The sequence below is a fragment of the Indicator indicator genome, chromosome 10 (assembly GCF_027791375.1).
Source record: "Indicator indicator isolate 239-I01 chromosome 10, UM_Iind_1.1, whole genome shotgun sequence".
Lineage (NCBI taxonomy): Eukaryota > Metazoa > Chordata > Aves > Piciformes > Indicatoridae > Indicator > Indicator indicator.
The window spans coordinates 1,397,738-1,416,375 of NC_072019.1; the positions used below are offsets into that span (position 1 = coordinate 1,397,738).

At 57.6% G+C, this 18,638-nt stretch overlaps 1 protein-coding gene across 1 annotated transcript; it reads left to right on the forward strand.

The window, feature by feature from the left end:
• Positions 1-114: 114 nt before the first annotated feature.
• On the forward strand, positions 115-11,161 carry UAP1 (UDP-N-acetylglucosamine pyrophosphorylase 1). Its single transcript, XM_054384195.1, has 10 exons — positions 115-445; positions 528-732; positions 1,812-1,987; positions 2,558-2,730; positions 3,923-4,116; positions 4,708-4,851; positions 5,566-5,754; positions 6,947-7,018; positions 10,231-10,297; positions 10,984-11,161. Exons 1-10 carry the CDS (start codon positions 115-117, stop codon positions 11,074-11,076), a joined length of 1,644 nt encoding a protein of 547 aa, XP_054240170.1. The 3' UTR covers positions 11,077-11,161.
• Positions 11,162-18,638: the final 7,477 nt, after the last annotated feature.

Consider the following 18,638-nt stretch of genomic DNA (forward strand, 5'->3'; position numbering starts at 1 on the left):
TAGCCAGTGAGGACGCGGGACGTGCCTCCCGCCGCCTGGTTATTGGCCACGCAGTGGCGGCGGGGGGGTATAAAGGGTCGGCGGGGGCGCGGCGGCCGGGCAGCGGCGGGCGTGATGGAGGCGACGGTAGCGGTGGATGTGGAGGGCGAAGCCGGCGGGGACGCGGCCGTGACGGCGGCGCTGCGGCAGCGGCTGGCGGCGGGCGGGCAGGACCACGTGCTGCGTTTCTGGCCCGAGCTGGGCAGCGAGGCCCGGCGGGCGCTGGCGGCGGAGCTGCGCGACATGGACGTGGCTGAGATCAACCGCTTCTTCCTCCGCGCCCGTGGGGACGGCGGCGGGGCGGCGGTAGCGGCGGGGCTGGACGCGCGGATGGAGCCGGTGCCGCGGGACGTGCTGGGCAGCGCCTCCCGGGATCGCGGGCTGCTGCCGCGCTGGGAGAGCCGCGGTAGGTGCAGGGGACGGCGGGGCCCGGCGCGGCGCGGTGTCGGCGCGGCGGGCCCCACGCGTGTGTGATCTCCCGGGCGCAGGACTGGCGGAGATCGCGGGGAGCCGCGTGGCCGTACTGCTGCTGGCGGGCGGGCAGGGCACCCGCCTCGGCGTCCCCTACCCCAAGGGTATGTGCGACGTGGGGCTGCCCTCCCGCAAGACCCTCTTCCACCTTCAGGCCCAGCGCCTGCGGCGGCTGCAGCAGCTCGCGGAGGAGCAGCACGGAACCCCCTGCCACATCCCTTGGTGAGTGCCCTGCCCAGGGCTTTGGAGGGTCGGTACCCCCCCGTGGTGGCCTTGGTGGAGCTAGGCACATGGGGTGGCATTGGCAGGGCACCACTGGCGTTGGTGGGTTAAGGTCCTGTAGGGTGGCATTGCCAGGGCCCAGCTGGTATCAATACAATTGGTGTTGGTAGGTTAAAGCCCCAGGGGTTGGCATTGTTCTGTTGGTGTTACCTGGGTCAAAGCCCCATTGTTTGGTTGAGGGCTTGCGTGTTGGCATGGGTTCTATTGGTGTCAGCAGGCCAAGAACCTGTGTGTTGGTTCAGACCCCCTTGACAGCCCAAGGGCTGCTGGAAGGTGTCCAGAGAAGAGCCACGAGGATGAGCAGAGGGCTGGAGCTGCTCTCCTATGAAGACTGACTGAGAGAGTTGAGGTTGTGCAGTCTGGAAAGGAGAAGGCTCTGAGGGGTCCATAAGAAAGCTGGGGAGGGACTTTTTAGGGTGTCAGGTAGTGATAGGACTGGGGGGAATGGAGCAAAGCTGGAAGTGGGGAGATTCAGGTTGTATGTTAGGTAGAATCTCTTCCCCATGAGGGTGGTCACAGACCTTCTTGATGGCACTGCTCTTGCTGCAGGCATAGCCCACTGGAGTTATTGGCTTAACCTGCCCAGAGGCTTTTGCTAGCAGGTCCTACTTGGGTGTGCTCAACCCTACAGCCCTTGTGGCCAGCCTTCTGGAGAGGACAGCAGCCACACGAGGCAGGGGCTGGGAGGCGAAGAGCTACTGGCAGTGCTGTGAGCAGCAGGAGGCTAAAGACATGAAGGGGAGCTGGCTACTGGTGGTGCTGTGAGCAGCAGGAGGCTAAAGACATGAAGGGGAACTGGCTGCTGCAGCTTGGTGACTACACAGGGTGTGGTAGAGTTCTGGAGATGTATGTCGCAAGCAGGGGTGAAGCCATTCCAGTGGCTTGCCAAAACGATGGGGCTGCAGCGGGTCAGATCCTTCCAGAAGTTTGCTGGGGGAAGAAGCCTGCCCTGGGTGTTACAGGGGGGTGAGACCCTGCTGCTCATCCCTGTTTGTTGGGTCTCTTCTGTGCTGTGACAGGTACATCATGACGAGCGGCCGAACCATGGAGTCCACCAAGGAGTTCTTCCTCAAGCATCGCTATTTCGGCTTGAAGAAGGAGAACGTAATCTTCTTCCAGCAGGGCATGTTGCCTGCCCTGGGATTTGATGGGAAAATCCTGCTGGAGGAGAAGGGCAAAATTGCTATGGCACCAGGTGGGTGGCTAGGAGCTGGCAGGAGGGGTGAGATGTGGTGCTGAGGACAAGCTTTTGGAGCTGCAGGCTGTGTAGGGCTTGCAGCCTGACGTAGCCCATGAATGATGCAGGCTGGGAGGTGTCTGTCTTGGCAGGGAGGCTGAGGGTGGGGTATGGCTGGTCCAGTGACCTTCTGCAGGAGCTCTGTGGGGAGGGAGGATGAGTGTTGGCTGCTGAAAGGAGTGTCAAATGTTCATAGAATCATAGAATAATTGTTAGGGTTGGAAGGGACCCCAAGGATCATCCAGTTCCAATCCCCCTGCCATGGGCAAGGACACCTCACACTACAGCAGGTTGCTCACAGCCACATCCAGCCTGGTTGCAAAAACTTCCAGGGGTGAGGTTTCCACCACCTCCCTGGGCAACCTGTGCCAGCCTCTCACCACCCTCATGAGGAAGAATTTCTTCCTAACATCCAACCTGAATCTCCCCATTTCTAGTTTTGCTCCATTCCCCCCACTCCTATCATTACCTGACACCCTAAAACAAAAAACAACATTGGTGCTATCCCAATGGTTTGTTCCTTTACAGATGGCAACGGGGGCTTGTACCGGGCCCTGGGGACTCACGGCATCGTGGATGACATGGAGCAAAGAGGGGTGCAGAGTGTCCACGTCTACTGTGTGGACAATATCTTGGTGAAGGTGGCTGACCCCAGGTTCATCGGGTTCTGCCTGGAGAAGGGAGCAGACTGTGGGGCCAAGGTATGCTTCCAGGGACAGGCAGGCAGGCACCGCTTCCCTGGAGCAAGGTGAGGTCTGTCCTGGTCCTTGCCTGTCTGCCCTGGCTCCTTGCCCTTCGTTTGCTGGCTTTCCATAGCCAGGAGGAATACCTAGGCACCAGGAGATGACTGGTAGAGTAGAATGTGCTGCCAGAATCCCACCTTCCTCTTAGGTCTGGCATTCCGGGGGATTTGGGACATCACTGACCACTGCCTGGCACTGCTCATCTCCTGCCTTTCATGGGTGTGTGAACCTGAAAGCCTCAGGGCTCACCAGTAGCACTAGTCCCTGGGGTCAAGAGCTATGGGGGAGCCCTGTGCAGCTGCCCAGTCCCCACCTCTATGCTGGTTAGCTGTTGTTTAGATGGCTTTGGGCAGCATGGGCAGCCAGGATCCCTCCCACAGGCTGCCAGCTGTGCCCAGCCATGACATCTTGGGCACAAGACCAGGATGCAGTGGGTGCAGCTGGGTGCTGACGCTGAGCCCAGCCCTGTGTCTCCAGTAGGATGTTGCACACCTGAGGCTTTACTTAAAGGCTGAGCTAACAGCCAAAGGGGCTGTGCCTCTGTGTTTGCACTGGGCTCTGGCAAACAGCCAACAGGGCTTCTGACCTTGAAGCCTTCAGAGAATGAGCTGGGAAAGGGAAAGCAGTTCCTCCTCTGGCTGGGGTGAGAGAAGGAGGAAATAAACCCTAGAATGCAGAAAGGAAAAGCTGCCCTGCTGTGGTGGCTGTGATGGGTAGGGGTTTGCTGGGGGGGGAGGGCTCATGCCCAGAGGGAGGTGTGTGGGGTGTGAGGAAGAGGAGGGAGGTCAGATGCAGGGGTCTGGCTCTGCTGAGTCAGCAGCCTCCTGCTTGTGCCCAGCAAGCTGCTTGTTCATGTGCCAGGCTGGGTGCTAAAAATATCTGTGCCCTCTGCCAGCCACACACAGGCTTGGTGCCAGCTGCTGCCCGCACCCTCTGGGTGTGCCTGACACCCTATCACCCAGCCCTGCCCTCCCGCCCTCCTCAGGTCACCATCTCAAGGAGCACCTCCAAGGGGTGGCTTCTAGCATCCCTATCCCTGCACTCTCCCTGCTGTCCTGCACAGGAAAACTCTCACACGGGAGCTGCTAGGTGCAGGGGGCTTTGAGGGTGGGGGGCGGTGTCTTTCCCTGACAGTGCTTCTGTTGGGCAGGTGGTGGAGAAGACCAACCCCACAGAGCCAGTGGGTGTGGTGTGCCGAGTGGATGGCGTGTACCAGGTGGTGGAGTACAGCGAGATCTCCCTGGGCACTGCCCAGAGACGGGGCCCTGACGGCAGGCTGCTCTTCAACGCCGGCAACATTGCCAACCACTACTTCACCACTGCCTTCCTCAAGGATGTAGTCAAGTAAGGGCCTGCTGCTGGGAGTGCTGCTGGGGGTGCTGCTGGAGGAGTGCTGCTGGGGGTGCTGCTGGAGGAGTGCTGCTGGAGGAGTGCTGCTGGAGGAGTGCTGCTGGAGGAGTGCTGCTGGAGGAGTGCTGCTGGGGGTGCTGCTGGGGGTGCTGCTGGAGGAGTGCTGGTGGGGGTGCTGCTGGGGGTGCTGCTGGAGGAGTGCTGGTGCTAAGTGCACCGGCTGCCCACCCACCTCTGCCTTGCTTCCCCCTGGTTGAGCTCCAGCTGTGTGCTGGGATGATGCCTGTGAGGTCTGGTCCTGGCCCCAGCTTGCATGGCCTGATTCTCCCCTCTCTGCATGGTCTCCCTTCCTTGAGGTGCAGCTTCCCTTGGCCCATGGCTGGCTGCTGGTGCTGGAGCAGAGGTGTGAGAGGCCATCTTCTCCTGGCTGCCCTCTGCTGGGTGCGGTGGGGATGAGCAAACCTGTGCCTCTGGGGGGCTGGGAGTCAGAGCAGGGCAGCTGTCCTGCCACAGAAGTGTCTGAGCCAGGGGATTGGAGATGTGCCTTTGCTGGGGGAGTGAGAGCTTTTTCTTGGCCTTTTGCAGCACTTATGAACCACATCTGCAGCACCACGTAGCTGAGAAGAAGATCCCACATGTGGACATCACCACAGGGCAGCTGATCCAGCCTGAGAAGCCCAATGGGATCAAAATGGAAAAATTTGTCTTTGACATCTTCCAGTTCTCCAAGTATGCCCTTTTCTGTCTGTGGGGTTCAGGCTGCTGGCTCTCCCTTGGGTGGGTGCCAGGGCTGTGCCCACTGGCAGTGCCTGGGCTTGGGACACAAGGCCAGCTCCTGTGCTGTTCATCAGCAGTGGGCAATTGCATCTTATCTTAAAGGGGCTACAAGAAAGCTGGGGAGGGACTGTTTAGGGTGTCAGGGAGTGATAGGACTGGGGGGAATGGAACAAGAGTAGAAGTGGGGAGATTCAGATTGGATGTTAGGAAGAAATTCTTCCCCATGAGGGTGGTGAGAGACTGGAAGAGGTTGCCCAGGGAGGTGGTGGAAGCCTCATCCCTGGAGGTTTTTGCAGCCAGGCTGGAGGTGGCTGTGAGCAACCTGCTGTAGTGTGAGGTGTCCCTGCCCATGGCAGGGGTGTTGGAAGTGGATGATCCTTGAGGTCCCTTCCAACCCTGACAATTCTATGATCCTGAGATGTGCAGGGATGTGAGCAGCAGGAGGGACAGGTGCTGCATGCCTCTTGCTTGGCTGAGCCCTGCTCCGAGGCCAGAGGAGCACCACAACCCAGGGTCTCCTCTCTCCCTCATGGCTGTGAGGACAGCCTGTGGGTGTGGGCTGCTGGGGCACTGTGGTCTGAACTCAACCATCCAGGCAGAGGAGAAGCGATAGGGACACAGCCACGTGTCCCAGAGGTGACCCTCCTGCTCTCTGCTCCTCTCTAGGAAGTTTGTGGTGTACGAGGTGCTGCGTGAGGATGAGTTCTCTCCCCTGAAGAACGCAGACAGCCAGAACGGGAAGGACAACCCCACCACAGCCCGGCAGGCCTTGATGTCCCTGCACCACTGCTGGGTTCTCAACGCGGGAGGGCACTTTGTGGATGAGAATGGCACACGCCTCCCTGCCATCCCGCGGTGAGTTGCTGCTCCTGCCACTCCCCCACCCTTTTTTGGGATGGGTGTAAAGCACTAGGTGGTCCCCAGCGCTCCTTGGTTTTGGTGCTGCCCAAACCAGCATTGCCAAAGGGACCAGCCCGGGGTCCCTTCTCCCAGCTGGTGTGTGGGGCAGAGCCAGGTGCTGGCAGGGTGGTGGCTGCAGGAGGGGCACTTGCTTGAGTGGCAGGAGCTTTCCCTCTGGATTCAGTGCCTGTGAACTGAGTCCTGCCAGTCCCCATCACACAGCTGAGCTTAGCTGTGAAGGTTGGAAATGGCTCCCTCAAGCACACTCTGCAGCTGCCAGGCTGGAGTCATAGCATCCCTTAACTGACAGACCTCCCCCCTGCCCCTGCTGGGGGAGCAGCAAACCTCAGCCTTGTTCACCTCTGCTTCCCCCCTGCCCCTGCTGGGGAAGCAGCACTCCTCAGCCTTGTTCACCTCTGCTTTCCCCTCCCTAGCTGGGGGAACAGCACTCCTCAGCCTTGTTCACCTCTGCTTCCCCCCTGCCCCTGCTGGGGGAGCAGCAAACCTCAGCCTTGTTCACCTCTGCTTCCCCCCTGCCCCTGCTCGGGAAGCAGCGCTCCTCAGCCTTGTTCACCTCTGCTTTCCCCTCCCTAGCTGGGGGAACAGCACACCTCAGCCTTGTTCACCTCTGCTTCCCCCCACCCCAGCTGGGGGAACAGCACTCCTCAGCCTTGTTCACCTCTGCTTCCCCCCACCCCAGCTAGGGGAGCAGCACTCCTCAGCCTTGTTCACCTCTGCTTCCCCCCACCCCAGCTGGGGGAACAGCACTCCTCAGCCTTGTTCACCTCTGCTTCCCCCCACCCCAGCTGGGGGAGCAGCACTCCTCATCCTTGTTCACCTCTGCTTTCCCCACCCCAGCTAGGGGAGCAGCAAACCTCAGCCTTGTTCACCTCTGCTTCCCCCCACCCCAGCTGGGGGAACAGCACTCCTCAGCCTTGTTCACCTCTGCTTTCCCCCACCCCAGCTTGGGGAACAGCACTCCTCAGCCTTGTTCACCTTTGCTTCCCCCCACCCCAGCTGGGGGAACAGCACTCCTCAGCCTTGTTCACCTTTGCTTCCCCCCACCCCAGCTTGGGGAACAGCACTCCTCATCCTTGTTCACCTCTGCTTCCCCCCACCTTTGCTAACCCTTGTTTATTCCCACTAGCCTCCCAAACGGAAGGTCAGATGCTACCCCAGCCTGGGGAAGGTCAGCTGCCACCCCAGATGTCAATGACAAGTAACTATACCCTGCAGGGTGCATGGTGGTGGGGCTGTGCTTAGGGACTAACGTGCTGGAGGTGAAGCAGTGTGTGCCAGGCTGTGGGCACGGTGCTGGGCACGCTGGTGAGCGGGCACCTGCAGTGACTAACAGGGCCTGGGGGCTCGGGGCGCATGCTGGGCACAGGGCATGTCTTGCTACAGGACCCCTACCCCTGCAGTCACTGCTTCTTGGGGTGGTGGGCAGCCTCTGCTCCCTCCTGGGCTCCTCTGCGCAGTGGCAGCCAGCAGGATCACAGAGTCAGAGGACATTAGAGGTTGGAAGGGACTTCCAGAGATCACCCAGTCCAAGCCCCCTGCCAGAGCAGCATCACCCAGGGCAGTCTGCACAGGAATGCATCCAGGTGGGTTTGGAAAGTCTCCAGAGAAGGAGACTCCACAACCTCTCTGGGCAGCCTGCTCCAGGGCTCTGTCACCCTCACTGTAAAGAAGTTTCTCCTCATGTTGAGCTGAAACCTTCCCTGTTCCCGTTTGTCTCCATTGTTCCTTGGCTTATTGCTGTGCACCACCCAGCAGAGCCTGGCCCCCTCCACTTGCCCCCCACCCCTCAGCTATTGATAGACATTGATCAGATCCCCTCTCAGCCTTCTCCTCTCCAGACTAAACAGCCCCAGGGCTCTCAGTCTCTCTTCACAGGGGAGATGCTCAAGTCCCCTAAGCATCCTCCTGGCTCTCCCCTGGACTCTCTCCAGCAGGTCTCTGTCTCTCTTGAACTGGGGAGGCCAAAACTGGACACAGGATTGCAGATGTTGTCTGAGCAGGGCAGAGCAGAGGAGAAGAAGAACCTCCCTAGCCCTGCTGGCCACACTGTCCTTGGTGCACCCCAGGATAACTGGAAGGGGCTTGTGCTGCTGGCACGGATGGCAGCTGGCAGCTGGCTGCAGGCAGCCCCCAAAGGTCACCCCGCGGGTGGGGCGCTGTTGGGAAAGGCTGGAGTGTGCCTGTCATGTCCCTCCCCTGTTGGTCACACCGCCCTGGAGCACAGCCTGAGCCGATCCCAGCCGCTCCTGGAGCTGGAGACAGCTGCCGGTGTCCGCCAGCAGGCGTCCAGGCGGGTTCAGAGGGGATTAGAAGCGTTAAGCAAACGTCAGGCAGGCTTTGATGTTCGCATGTGCAGACCGCAGGGTGGGCGGCCAGCTGTGCCTCCTGGGACTGAAGCTCTGCAGTTTTGTAGATCCAGATCCTGACACCAGGGAAAAGACCTTCAAGCTCAGTGCTTGAAAGTTGACAGAAGTAAGCAGGAAACAGGAGTTGACAGAAGTGTTAAAAGGCAACTCCTGCAATAGCAGCGAGTTCCTCTGCAGGCACAGGGCAGGTCTGTGTGGTTGGGGCTTGGAGCTGGTGAGCATCAAGGACTTGCAGGCTAAGCAAGGTTGTCATAGGATCAGAGGATGTTAGAGGTTGTAAAGGACCTCAGGAGATCATCCACTCCAACCCCCCTGCCAGAGCAGGACCATAGAGCCCAGCACAGGTCACACAGGAACACATCCAGATGGGAGTGGAAAGTCTCCAGAGAAGGAGTTTGTTCCCTTTACACACACACCCCCCTTACCAGGAGAAGTTGTACCTTCTGGTACTTTCTGGTGGGGTACACTTGGGGTCTCTGGTTTTAATTAAAGGCTCCAAGTGCTTTTCAGGCCTATAGCTAGGCCATAGCACTAGTTAAAATCTAGGGTGAAGGATGCACTTTCTCCTGCACTGATCCTTCCTCCCCAGTTAATGGATTCTCTGAGGCAAACCCAAGTGCAAGGGCTGGGTTGGAGAGGCAGGGGGGGGGGTTGTGGGGGGGTAGTTTTATTTGGTCTGGAGGGGGCTGGGCAAGCCTGTAGCAGCAGGGGCAAGCTCTGACCTGGGTGAAGGGAGAATTGTCACAGCTGATGTCCTGCAGTGACCATCTGTGTGGTGGCAAACAGGTCTGAAGTGGCACCCTGGGGTGCTGCTTTTGCTCCTTGTTAGCTCCCCATGACTGCAACCCCCTGGGCCAGGCTTACATGCCAGCCGGATCAAGGGAGCATCTAAGGGGTCCTACAAAGGCTGGTGACAGGAGTCCCCACATGGACCCTTACCCAGCAGTGCTGCTACAGCTATTCCAAGGGCCAGGCTGCAGCAGGCAGTGCTGGTGTGGGTCTGCTGCTGTCCTTCACCAGCTCAGGCACACAGAACAGAGGAGCTAAGACAGCTGATCCAAGAGGCAGGAGGAATAGGCAGTGCCACAGGGAGTATTTCTGAGCAAGCAGAGAGGCTTGCCCTGTGTCCTCAGGCTGTGCTTAACAAGGAGAGTGTTTAAAACAGACCTGTTGTGACCAGCTCAACTGGAAAGTGCTGTGAGTGCATCTCTCATCACCCCAAGGATGCAGGAGGAGTTTGCGTGCAGCAGCAACTGTAGCAGGGCTGCAGTCCAGGCCAGGTCATAGAATCATAGGGTTGGAAAGGACCTCAAGGATCATCCAGTTCCAACCCCCCTGCCTTGGGCAGGGACACCTCACACTACAGCAGGTTGCTCACAGCCACCTCCAGCCTGGCTGCAAAAACCTCCAGGGATGAGGCTTCCACCACCTCCCTGGGCAACCTCTGCCAGTCTCTCACCACCCTCATGGGGTAGAATTTCTCCCTAACATCCAACCTGAATCTCCCCATTTCTAGTTCTTTTCCATTACCCCCAGTCCTATCACTCCCTGACACCCTAACAAGTCCCTCCCCAGCTTTCCTGTAGTCCCCTTCAGGTACTGCAAGGCCACAAGAAGGTCTCCTCAGAGCCTTCTCCTCTCCAGACTGAACAGCCCCAACTCTCTCAGTCTGTCTGCAGAGCAGAGCAGCTCCAGCCCTCTGCTCATCCTCGTGGCCCTTCTCTGGACAGCTTCCAGCACATCACAGATGCTGCCATGGTTACACACAGGGAGAGACAGGAGGATCCTCCTTAAAGCCACCTCTAAAGCTCTCTTCCCTACCATCTGCTGCTGATACCTAAACTTGAGCTCACCCCTCCATGGAGGGCACGCAAGGCTTGACTAACCCAGGGCAGCTCTGTGCTGGCAGGCTGTGTGTGGGCCAGCAGAACTGGTGCAGAACTCCAGCAGCCTCTGACCCTCTATACTGGCATGTGCCAGATCTCTGGGCCCTCCTCCCTCCGGAACGTGACTAACCCTCCTGACTTTTTTGTTTTCTCTGCAGCCTGAAGGATGCAAATGACCTGCCCATCCAGTGTGAAATTTCTCCCCTTGTCTCCTATGGAGGAGAAGTGAGTAGTGGCTCTCCTGAAGCCTTGCTGATGGGGGGAGGCTGGTGGGGCAGGTGTGTGAGCCCTGGCTGGGGAAGTTTGGTGAGCCCCGAAAGTGTGGCTTGAATTCACTTGAAGGGTGAAGGGTGGCTTGAATGCAGCTTTTTGAGGTGATGTGCCCCAAGCCACTAGCACAGGAAGGGACCAGAGCCACCTGTGAGGAGCTCAGCAGGTGGGCAGAGCAGATGATGCATGGTACCTTCCTAACCTGCTGCTTGGGGTCTGGAGCACAGCCCTGCCAGGAGAGGCTGAGGGAGCTGGGGGTGTTCAGCCTGGAGAAGAGGAGGCTCAGGGCAGACCTTATTGCTCTCTACAGCTACCTGAAGGGAGGTTGCAGCCAGGTGGGGGTTGGTCTCTTCTCCCAGGCAAGCAGCAACAGAACAAGAGGACACAGTCTCAAGCTGTGCAGGGGGAAGTTTAGGCTTGATCTTAGAAAGAAGTTCTTCCCAGACAGAGAGATTGGCCATTGGGATGGGCTGCCCAGGGAGGTGGTGGGGTCAATCTCCCTGGAGGTGTTTAAGAAGAGTCTGGATAAGGCACTCAGTGCCATGGTCTGGTTGATTAGATAGGGTTAGGTGGTTGGTTGGACTTGGTGATCTTGGAGGTCTCTTCCAACCTGGCTGATTCTGTGCTTTGTCCTCCCTTAGGGGCTGGAAAAGTATGTGAAGGACCGAGAGTTCCGTGCACCTCTGATCATTGACGAGGATGGGATCCACGAGCTGGTGAAGAATGGGATGTAGTGGTGGTGCAGTGACCAAGCTGGGCTGCCCATCCCACCTGTGGGCTGGGGATTTGGACACATGAAGGTTTATAGCTGTTCCTGGCAGGGCCTGATCCTGCTCACCCTGCTGCTGCGGGGAGGAGGATGTCACCCGCTCGGTTCTTGGCATGTTGTATGCTTCTATTTATATTTTAATTTAAAAGCCAAACACTTTGATGGGTTCCCCTGCCACAAAGCACAGCTCATGGCACTGCTCTTTGCACTCCAGGCTGTGGGCATTTATTTTTAAACATGTATATAGGAACAGTCATTGTACATGCAGAGGATTTTTTTATGGTACGGGGGCTGGGGTTAATCTTGAATTTTTATTTTTCTCAAATCTACATGACTTTATTTTTTTTAAACCTGGGCTTTTATCATTGTCCACATTTCTCCCTTTTGGTCATCCTTTGTACATTGCACAACTGGAAGCACCTAATTAAAACTCTTGAGTCTCTCCTGCCTGTCAGCTGGTGTTGGTTTAAGGACGGTGGCTTTCTGCAGGGGCTCTGCTCCTAGAGCAGAGGCCTGACTATGGCACACTGGGTACCACAGTTCTCGTTTGCAGCCTTTCTGGAGGAGGTGGAAGGCTGTGCTTTCCTCTTGAATTTCTGCCCCTGCTTGGTGGCAGGCTTTGAGCAGGTAGGAATGGTGGCTGTGCAACACTGCCAGAGTGTTCAGGCTGCAACAAGCCTGGCGTAGAATCATGGTCCAGGCTGGAAGGGACCTCCAAAGCTCATCCAGTTCAACCTCCCTGCAGTCAGAAAGGACATCCCCAACTAGATCAGGCTGCCCAGAGCCCTGTTGAGCCTCACCTTGAATATCTGCAGGGATGGGGCCTCAACCACCTCCCTGGACAACCTGTTCCAGTGTTCCACCACCCTCATAGTGAAGAACTTCTTCCTGATATCTAATCTCAATCTGCCCTTCTCTAATTTGAAGCCATTGTCCCTTGTCCTGTCCCTGCAGGCCTTTGCAAACAGTCTCTCTCCATCCTTCCTGTAGCCCCTTCAGGTACTGCCAGGCTGCTATTAGGTCTCCCCAGAGCCTCCTCTTCTCCAGGCTGAACACCCTCAGCTCCCTCAGCCTGTCCTTGTAGCAGAGGTGATCCAACCCCCTGATGATAGCACCCTCCAGCAGCATCACATAACCTCTGCTTTTCTAGGGTGGGATCCTCAGGTCCTGCCAGAGCCCACTGCCCTGAAGCACGGTGTCCCCAAGCCCAGGGGTAGAGCATCTCTGCTGCTTTCCCTCCTCTTTTAGGAGAGGAGGTGGTGCTTGTCTGGCTCCCCTGCTGGCCCCAAGTCCTGTTGCAGCCCTGGGGCACAGTGGCACAGCAGCTCACTGCCTCGTGGACACCTGGGGAGGAATTTTCCCTTGCAGGGGATGAGAATGGAGCCCAAACTGCTGCCCTGGGGGGAAGTTGCAAAACGCCAGCCAAGGGGCTGTTTGGCACCCTGGGCTCGGCTGAGCACTCAACTCCCTCAGGCAGTGTCCCGGAGAAGCCGGGGCCGTGCGGGGGGTCCTGGGCAGCAGTGTGGCTGATGGTGGCTTGCCATGGGCCAGCTGGGCTGCGTGTGGCCAAGGCAGGCTGGCGGCTGCGGGTCCCAGGGGAGAGAGGCTGGGATGAGGGCCAGAAGAGATGTGAGGAGCCAGTGCAGAGTGCTGTGGGTGGTCTACGCCCCCCACCTCCCCCTGCCTGCTGGCTCTGCTGGGCTCTGGGAGCAGCTACTGCAGGGAAGGGACATCTCTGCTCCCTGGGGAGCTGGTGCACAACAGTTGGAGCACAGCATAGCCTGCCTCAGGGGGGATGCACACAGTCCCAGGATCAGCAGCAGGAGCCTGGAGGGCTCCCTGCTCCAGCTGGCTCACCAGGCACTGGGAGTGGAGTGGGAGATGTTTGCTTTGGCTTTTTGACTCTGTTTGCACACCAACACCTTTGCGTTAGGTCCTGGGCTAGAGCGGTGTGGTGCTGGCCTCCACTGAGTTGTTTGAGCTCCAGGTAGCAGGAGGTGAGTGGAGCTGGCTGGCATTTGTGCTGGCATGCACACAGGGCAGCCTGTGCATGGGTGAGGGCTTCCCCTGCCAGCTGATCTGGGGCAGCAGGCCTGGGGCATGGTGCAGAGCAGGCACTGCAGCAGGCACTGCACTGACCTGCTCCTGCCTACCCTCCCTGCCAGCTCCCAGGTAGCTGTGGTGCTCTGCCCTGGCTGTGTTACCTTGCTGCCACCTGTCTTTGGGCTGGCACCACAGCCTTGGCCCATTGGCGGCAGGAAGAGTCCCCAGGGCCCTGCTTTGGGCAGTGGATGGCATTCCCCTGCCTGTGACTCAGTTGGTTTGCCTGCAGAGGAGGCAGGTTGTGAGTCTGGCAAGGAGCTCGGTTTGTGAGCAAGGCTGCAGCCCTGGGGCTGAGGTGCCCTGCAGGATGGGAATGCTTTTGTGGGGAGCCACTGGCCTGCTGCCAGGGGTGCTGCTTCCCTCCCACAGCAGTCTGTGTGTTGCAGCAAAAAAAAAACCCCAAACAAGTCCAGAAATTTGTTTTTACTTTTGTTTTTAATTTTTTTTTTTTTGCTATTGCACAAAAATGAATGGGAGCTGCTGATGATGATGATGATTATTTCCTCCCTGCCATGTTGCAGTGCCAAGTGAGTGCCTGGAAATGATGCAAACCCACGAGCTCAGCATGCAGCTCGGGGAGCAGGAGTGCTTTGCCTGTGTCATGTTGTGGTGGGTTGAAATTACCCCCAAAATAAAATTGCCAGAGCAGCTCAGTTGGGAAGCAAATGAAGCTCTATTTACAAGCAAAACTACAATCTAGAGATATGACATGATATGAATCTGTAGAAAATATCAAATATTTACACGGATTTACAATTTGTAAACAACGTAAGAACCGCCCCCCCGCCTCCCCCCGGACCAAAGCAGGGGGCTACCAATAGCTCTTCCCTCTCTCTCCCCTCTTAGGGAAAAAGAAAGGGAAAAGAGAAAAGCAGAGCGCAGCTTGTTAGTACATTGCCACCACAAATAAATGCAGCCAAGGTCAGCAGGCCAGCAGAAGCCATCAGCTAGAGTGAAGAGCTGAGAAGGAGCAGGAGTTAGTTTATACAACTAACTTTATGTTAGCTATCAGCCCCATGGGATTAGGTAGACTTTATCATTGTTTTCCCTTTACATCCAGTGGTAACTTGCATTCTAACACTTTCTACTCAATCTACTACAACACCTCAAGTATGGTGTCCAGTTTTGGGCACCTCAATACAAGGGAGATGTGGAGGTGTTGGAGCCAGTGAAGAGGAGGGCAAGGAAGCTGGGAAGGGCCTGGAGAATAAATCTGATAAGGAAGAACTGAAGGAGCTGGGGGTGGTTAGTGTGAAACAGAGGAGGCTGAGGGGAGACCTCATTGCTGTCTGCAACTGCCTGAAAGGACATTGTAGAGAGGCTGCTGCTGGTCTCTGCTCACAGGTAATTAGTGATAGAACAAGAGGGAATGGCCTCAAGCTGCCACTGGGTAGGGTTAGACTGGACAGTAGGAAGATTTTTTTTCCCAGCACTGGTCAGGCATTGGAATATGGTGGAGTCCCCAAGCCTGGATGTGTTTAAAGGTGGTTTGGATGTGGTGCCTGGGGCTATGGTTTAGGGGTGAGCCTTGTAGAGTAGGGTTCTGAGTTGGACTTGGTGATGCTGAGGATCTTTTCCAACCTGAATGTTTCTGTGTTTCTGTAAAACTACCACACACGTGCCAGGACAGGTCGCATCTCCAGCCAGTGTCCTGGCTGGGAAAGAGCCTGGCACCCATCCCATGGGGGGCCTGCAGCAGGGCAGCTTATGTAGCACCTTCCAGACCAGCCACAGGGACCCGTGGAATGCCTCTTTCAGCCTCATGCAGCCTGATCCACGCAGCCCACGGTGCAGGAGGAGGTTCCCAGACACGCGAGCCAGAAAGCAAAGCACTGCCTGTTGCTTTAAGGTCCATCCCCAGCCACAGGGATTTTTTTTCTTTTTCTTCTCTCTCTCTCTTGCTATGAATGGGTTTTGCTGTAAATTATAGCTTTGCACACATTCCCTGGGGCTGAGGAAAATAACCTCTGCTGAGCAGCCAGCCTGGATTGGTGACTGACTCCCCCCCCCCCTCCCCTCCGCTCCCTAATTGAAACCAAATGTGTAAAATGTAGGATTGTGGGATTTCTGGCCGGCTCCCAGGAATCCGCAGAATGCAAACGAGCTCCCAGAGGCATCTTGCATCAGCCCGGGAAAGTTTGCTCCTCGCCTGGCTCCCCTGGCCCCGGGCGAGGGGCAAGGAGCCTGCTCGCCGGCTTGCTGCTGCCACCCCAGCTCTGGTGAGTTGCTCTCGGGTAGGTGGGGAGGCGTTTGCCACCTCACCCTCCTCACCCCCCACTCTGGGGTTTGGGGTTCTTTAGGGATGTGGAGTCAGCTTTGCTTCGCCTCGGAGCCTGGGCGCAGGGGCCGGGGTGCGGATCCGTCCGGGAAAGCGCTGGGGCAGCAGCAGGGCTGCGTCTCCGCTCGGGGAGGTGACACCTGGCTCCATCCCTCCACTTTGCCCCCCACTGCCAGCGTTTCCCCCCCAGTACCTCCTGCCAGGCCAGCGTTTCCTGGTGTCCCTCCTCGGCTCCCGCCCGTGTGTCTTTTGGCAGAGCTGGCAGTGGTGCTGGCCAGCCAGGGAGGCCCTGCTGTCCCCAAGGTCCTCCAGCCAGGCGCCAGGGCGCGCTTGGGAAAGGGGGACGTAGGACCCCTGCTGTGGTGCTGCTGAGCATCCTGCCTCTCGCCCTGTTTGTGGGGACCTGGTTGTAGGTTCCCAGCCGTTCAGGGCAGCGGAGCGGTGCTGCGCAGCCCTGCGCCGGGGCGATGCCAGGCGCCGTGGCAGGGTGGCACTGTGCGCCGTGGCACGGAGCGAGCAGGTCAGCTGCTCAGGAGCTGGGTGCAGCACCCTCAGGACCGTCCTGTCGGGTGGCACAGCCAGGGGCTGTGCTGCTGGCAAGTCTGTCCAGGGCAGCTGGCAGCCACGGGGATGTGCTGGCAGCCACAAGGAAGTGCTAGCTGCCCTCTGCGCCCTGCATGGCTGTGATGCCCTCAGCTGAGCTGGCCAGCCTGCAGCTGGGGAGGTGCTTGCTGCTGCTGCAGAGAATGGGGCTATAGGCACCCCAGAGAAGGTCTAAAATGGCATTTTTGGAGAAGAGGGGGACTACAGGTCCCGGCATGCTGTACTGTACTCCCACCGAGGCTGCGTCGGTGGCATGGCATGCTGGGGGCTGTAGTGGCAGCTGGAGGGGGGTCCTGAACCCCCTTACTGAAACACTGTATGCCTTGGGTCATGGTCTAGGGTCACAAGCAGCGTCGCACCACTGGGGGATGTTCTCTCTAGCGTGGCCTTGGCATGTCCCAGGTGCCCACTCTTCCAGCCCATGGGGAGTCCCTGGGCCCATGGGAGGTTGGGAGTTCTGTGACAGGAGCCTTGGAAGACCCCTGTCCAGGACCTGGGTGAACAGAGGGTTCAGGCTGCTGCTGAGCCCCATCCCCACACATGATGCTCCTGTGGTGTTGATGAGGACTCTAGCCTGGCATCCACCTGGGAAGTGAGCTGAGGACTTGAGCAGCCAGCATGGGCTGAGGGTGAAAGGGGACCACAGCTTGGGTGGGGTTTGTTTCTAAACAAGCATGGATTCAATTTGTTTTCTTGCTAATTTTCCTTGGTGATTTCAGTAGAATGTGAAGGAAGGGGGGGAGGGAATTAAAAGGAGGAAAAAACAAGAAGAAAACCCCAAAGCAGCAGCTGAGGGAAGCTCCCAAACCCAGGCGACACCAGGGAGGAGCTGCAAAAACTTCTCCACACTAAAACTTTCCAGCAATTGAAAATTCTCAGCAAACATTTGCAGACAAAACATTGCAAGGCTATCTCTTTTGCAGGGCTGCTGGAACAAAAATGATTTCCAGCTGGGTTGCCAGTACTGCTTGGCTGGTTTGACTGCCTGTCCCTTAGCCCCCAGCCTGGGTGCCTGAGTCACTGTCTCCCTCCTGTCCCCCCAAGCCCTGCTCCCCCCCGAGGAGCTGTGAGCCCTTCATGGTAGCTGAGCCAAGATAATTTCCCTATATTAGACTAAATGTAAATGCATTCCCTGTGGGACACTACAGCATCTGGTATCCTGATGCTTAAAGAGTTTACTCAGCCTGAAAGAAAAGAATAGGAGGTGGGGGAGAGAGAAAAATATCCCTGGATGTTGTTTTGGAATGCAGGAGGAAATTGAGATTTTTTTAATGTTGGGGGAAGTGGCCATCATCAAACACAGGAGCCTCATGTGCACCCTTCAGCGATGCAGTTGACATTCCTAGTTGCAGCTGAGTTAGGTGCAGCCAACTGAACCTTCCCAGGAAGAAGAAAAAAAAATAGGAAAAGAAAAGGGGGAGAGGATGGGAATCACCCTCCTCACCACTGTTGATTCGTACCTCCTGCAGAGCTTGTGGTATTTAGCAGAGGTCCCTGGGCTTCCAGCAGCACTCTGCTGGGTGCAGGGAGCCTCCAGGAGGAGGTGGCAGCTCCCGGGGCTTTGCACTGGGTGCTGGCATGGCTCTGGCTGGGTCAAGCCCTGTTTTTGCCAGCGAGCAGGGCTAGATCCAGCCCCTCCTAGCAGGGCTCTGCAGCATGGGGGCATACACTGGGCTCAGGGTGGGTTTGGGCTTTCTCTTGGTGGTGGAGAGAAGACTGTGGGTCCTCACGTTGAGTGGATGCAGGAACATCCCTGCTATGGTGAGACAAGCTGGGATTCACCTCAGCACACAAGAGCAGCCAGGTCCTATTTAGTCAGGAGCTATGGTCCCTTTAACCCCCACAAGTTGTTCATGCTGTTCCTGTAAAGGTTAGTGTGCAAGGATAGTAGATGAAAATAGCCTTTTTTAATAAGAAAAAGAGAGCAGTGATCTGTATCCAGTGCTGGCTGTTCCAGGAGAACAAATGTCCCCTTGGCAAGTGAGGGAGGGGGGAACCCAGGGAGTCTGTGGCAGAGCTGGTGATGCGTTAGGGGTGTCCCTGATGTACCCTCTTGTATTAGTGCCATGCCCCTTGGTGGTTCCCCGGAGCTATATGGCGGCAGCAGGAGCTGCTTGAGCTCTGAGGGTTGCTGGCAGCTCCTGGCAGCCAAGGGTTAGTCAGAACCATGGCAGTGTCTGATGGCAGTGTCTGTTGGCAGTCTCTGCTGCCCTGCAAAAGTGGCTCTCTGGCAGTGCTGATGCAGAGGGCAGGCACATCCCAGGGCTGGGCCCAGGGGTCTCCCCTCCTGCCATGAGCTGCACCCTGGTCTGTGAGGGTCCCAGAGCACTGGAACCGGCTGCCCAGAGAGGTTGTGGAGTCTCCTTCTTTGGAGACTTTCAAGACCCATCTGGATGTGTTCCTGTGCTACCTGGGCTGGTCCTGCTCTGGCAGGGGGGTTGGACTTGATGATCTTCACAGGTCTCTTCCAACCCCTAACATCCTCTGATCCTGTGACCCCTGCCAGCACCACCCCTTTTCCTCCCATTGCTGTAGCCAAAGCC

Coding starts and splice junctions, on each gene's coding strand:
- UAP1 (XM_054384195.1), top strand. CDS start 115: ATGGAGGCGACGGTAGCGGTGGATGTGGAGGGCGAAGCCGGCGGGGAC. Junction 733..1,811: donor ACCCCCTGCCACATCCCTTG/GTGAGTGCCCTG, acceptor GTGCTGTGACAG/GTACATCATGACGAGCGGCC. Junction 1,988..2,557: donor CAAAATTGCTATGGCACCAG/GTGGGTGGCTAG, acceptor GTTCCTTTACAG/ATGGCAACGGGGGCTTGTAC.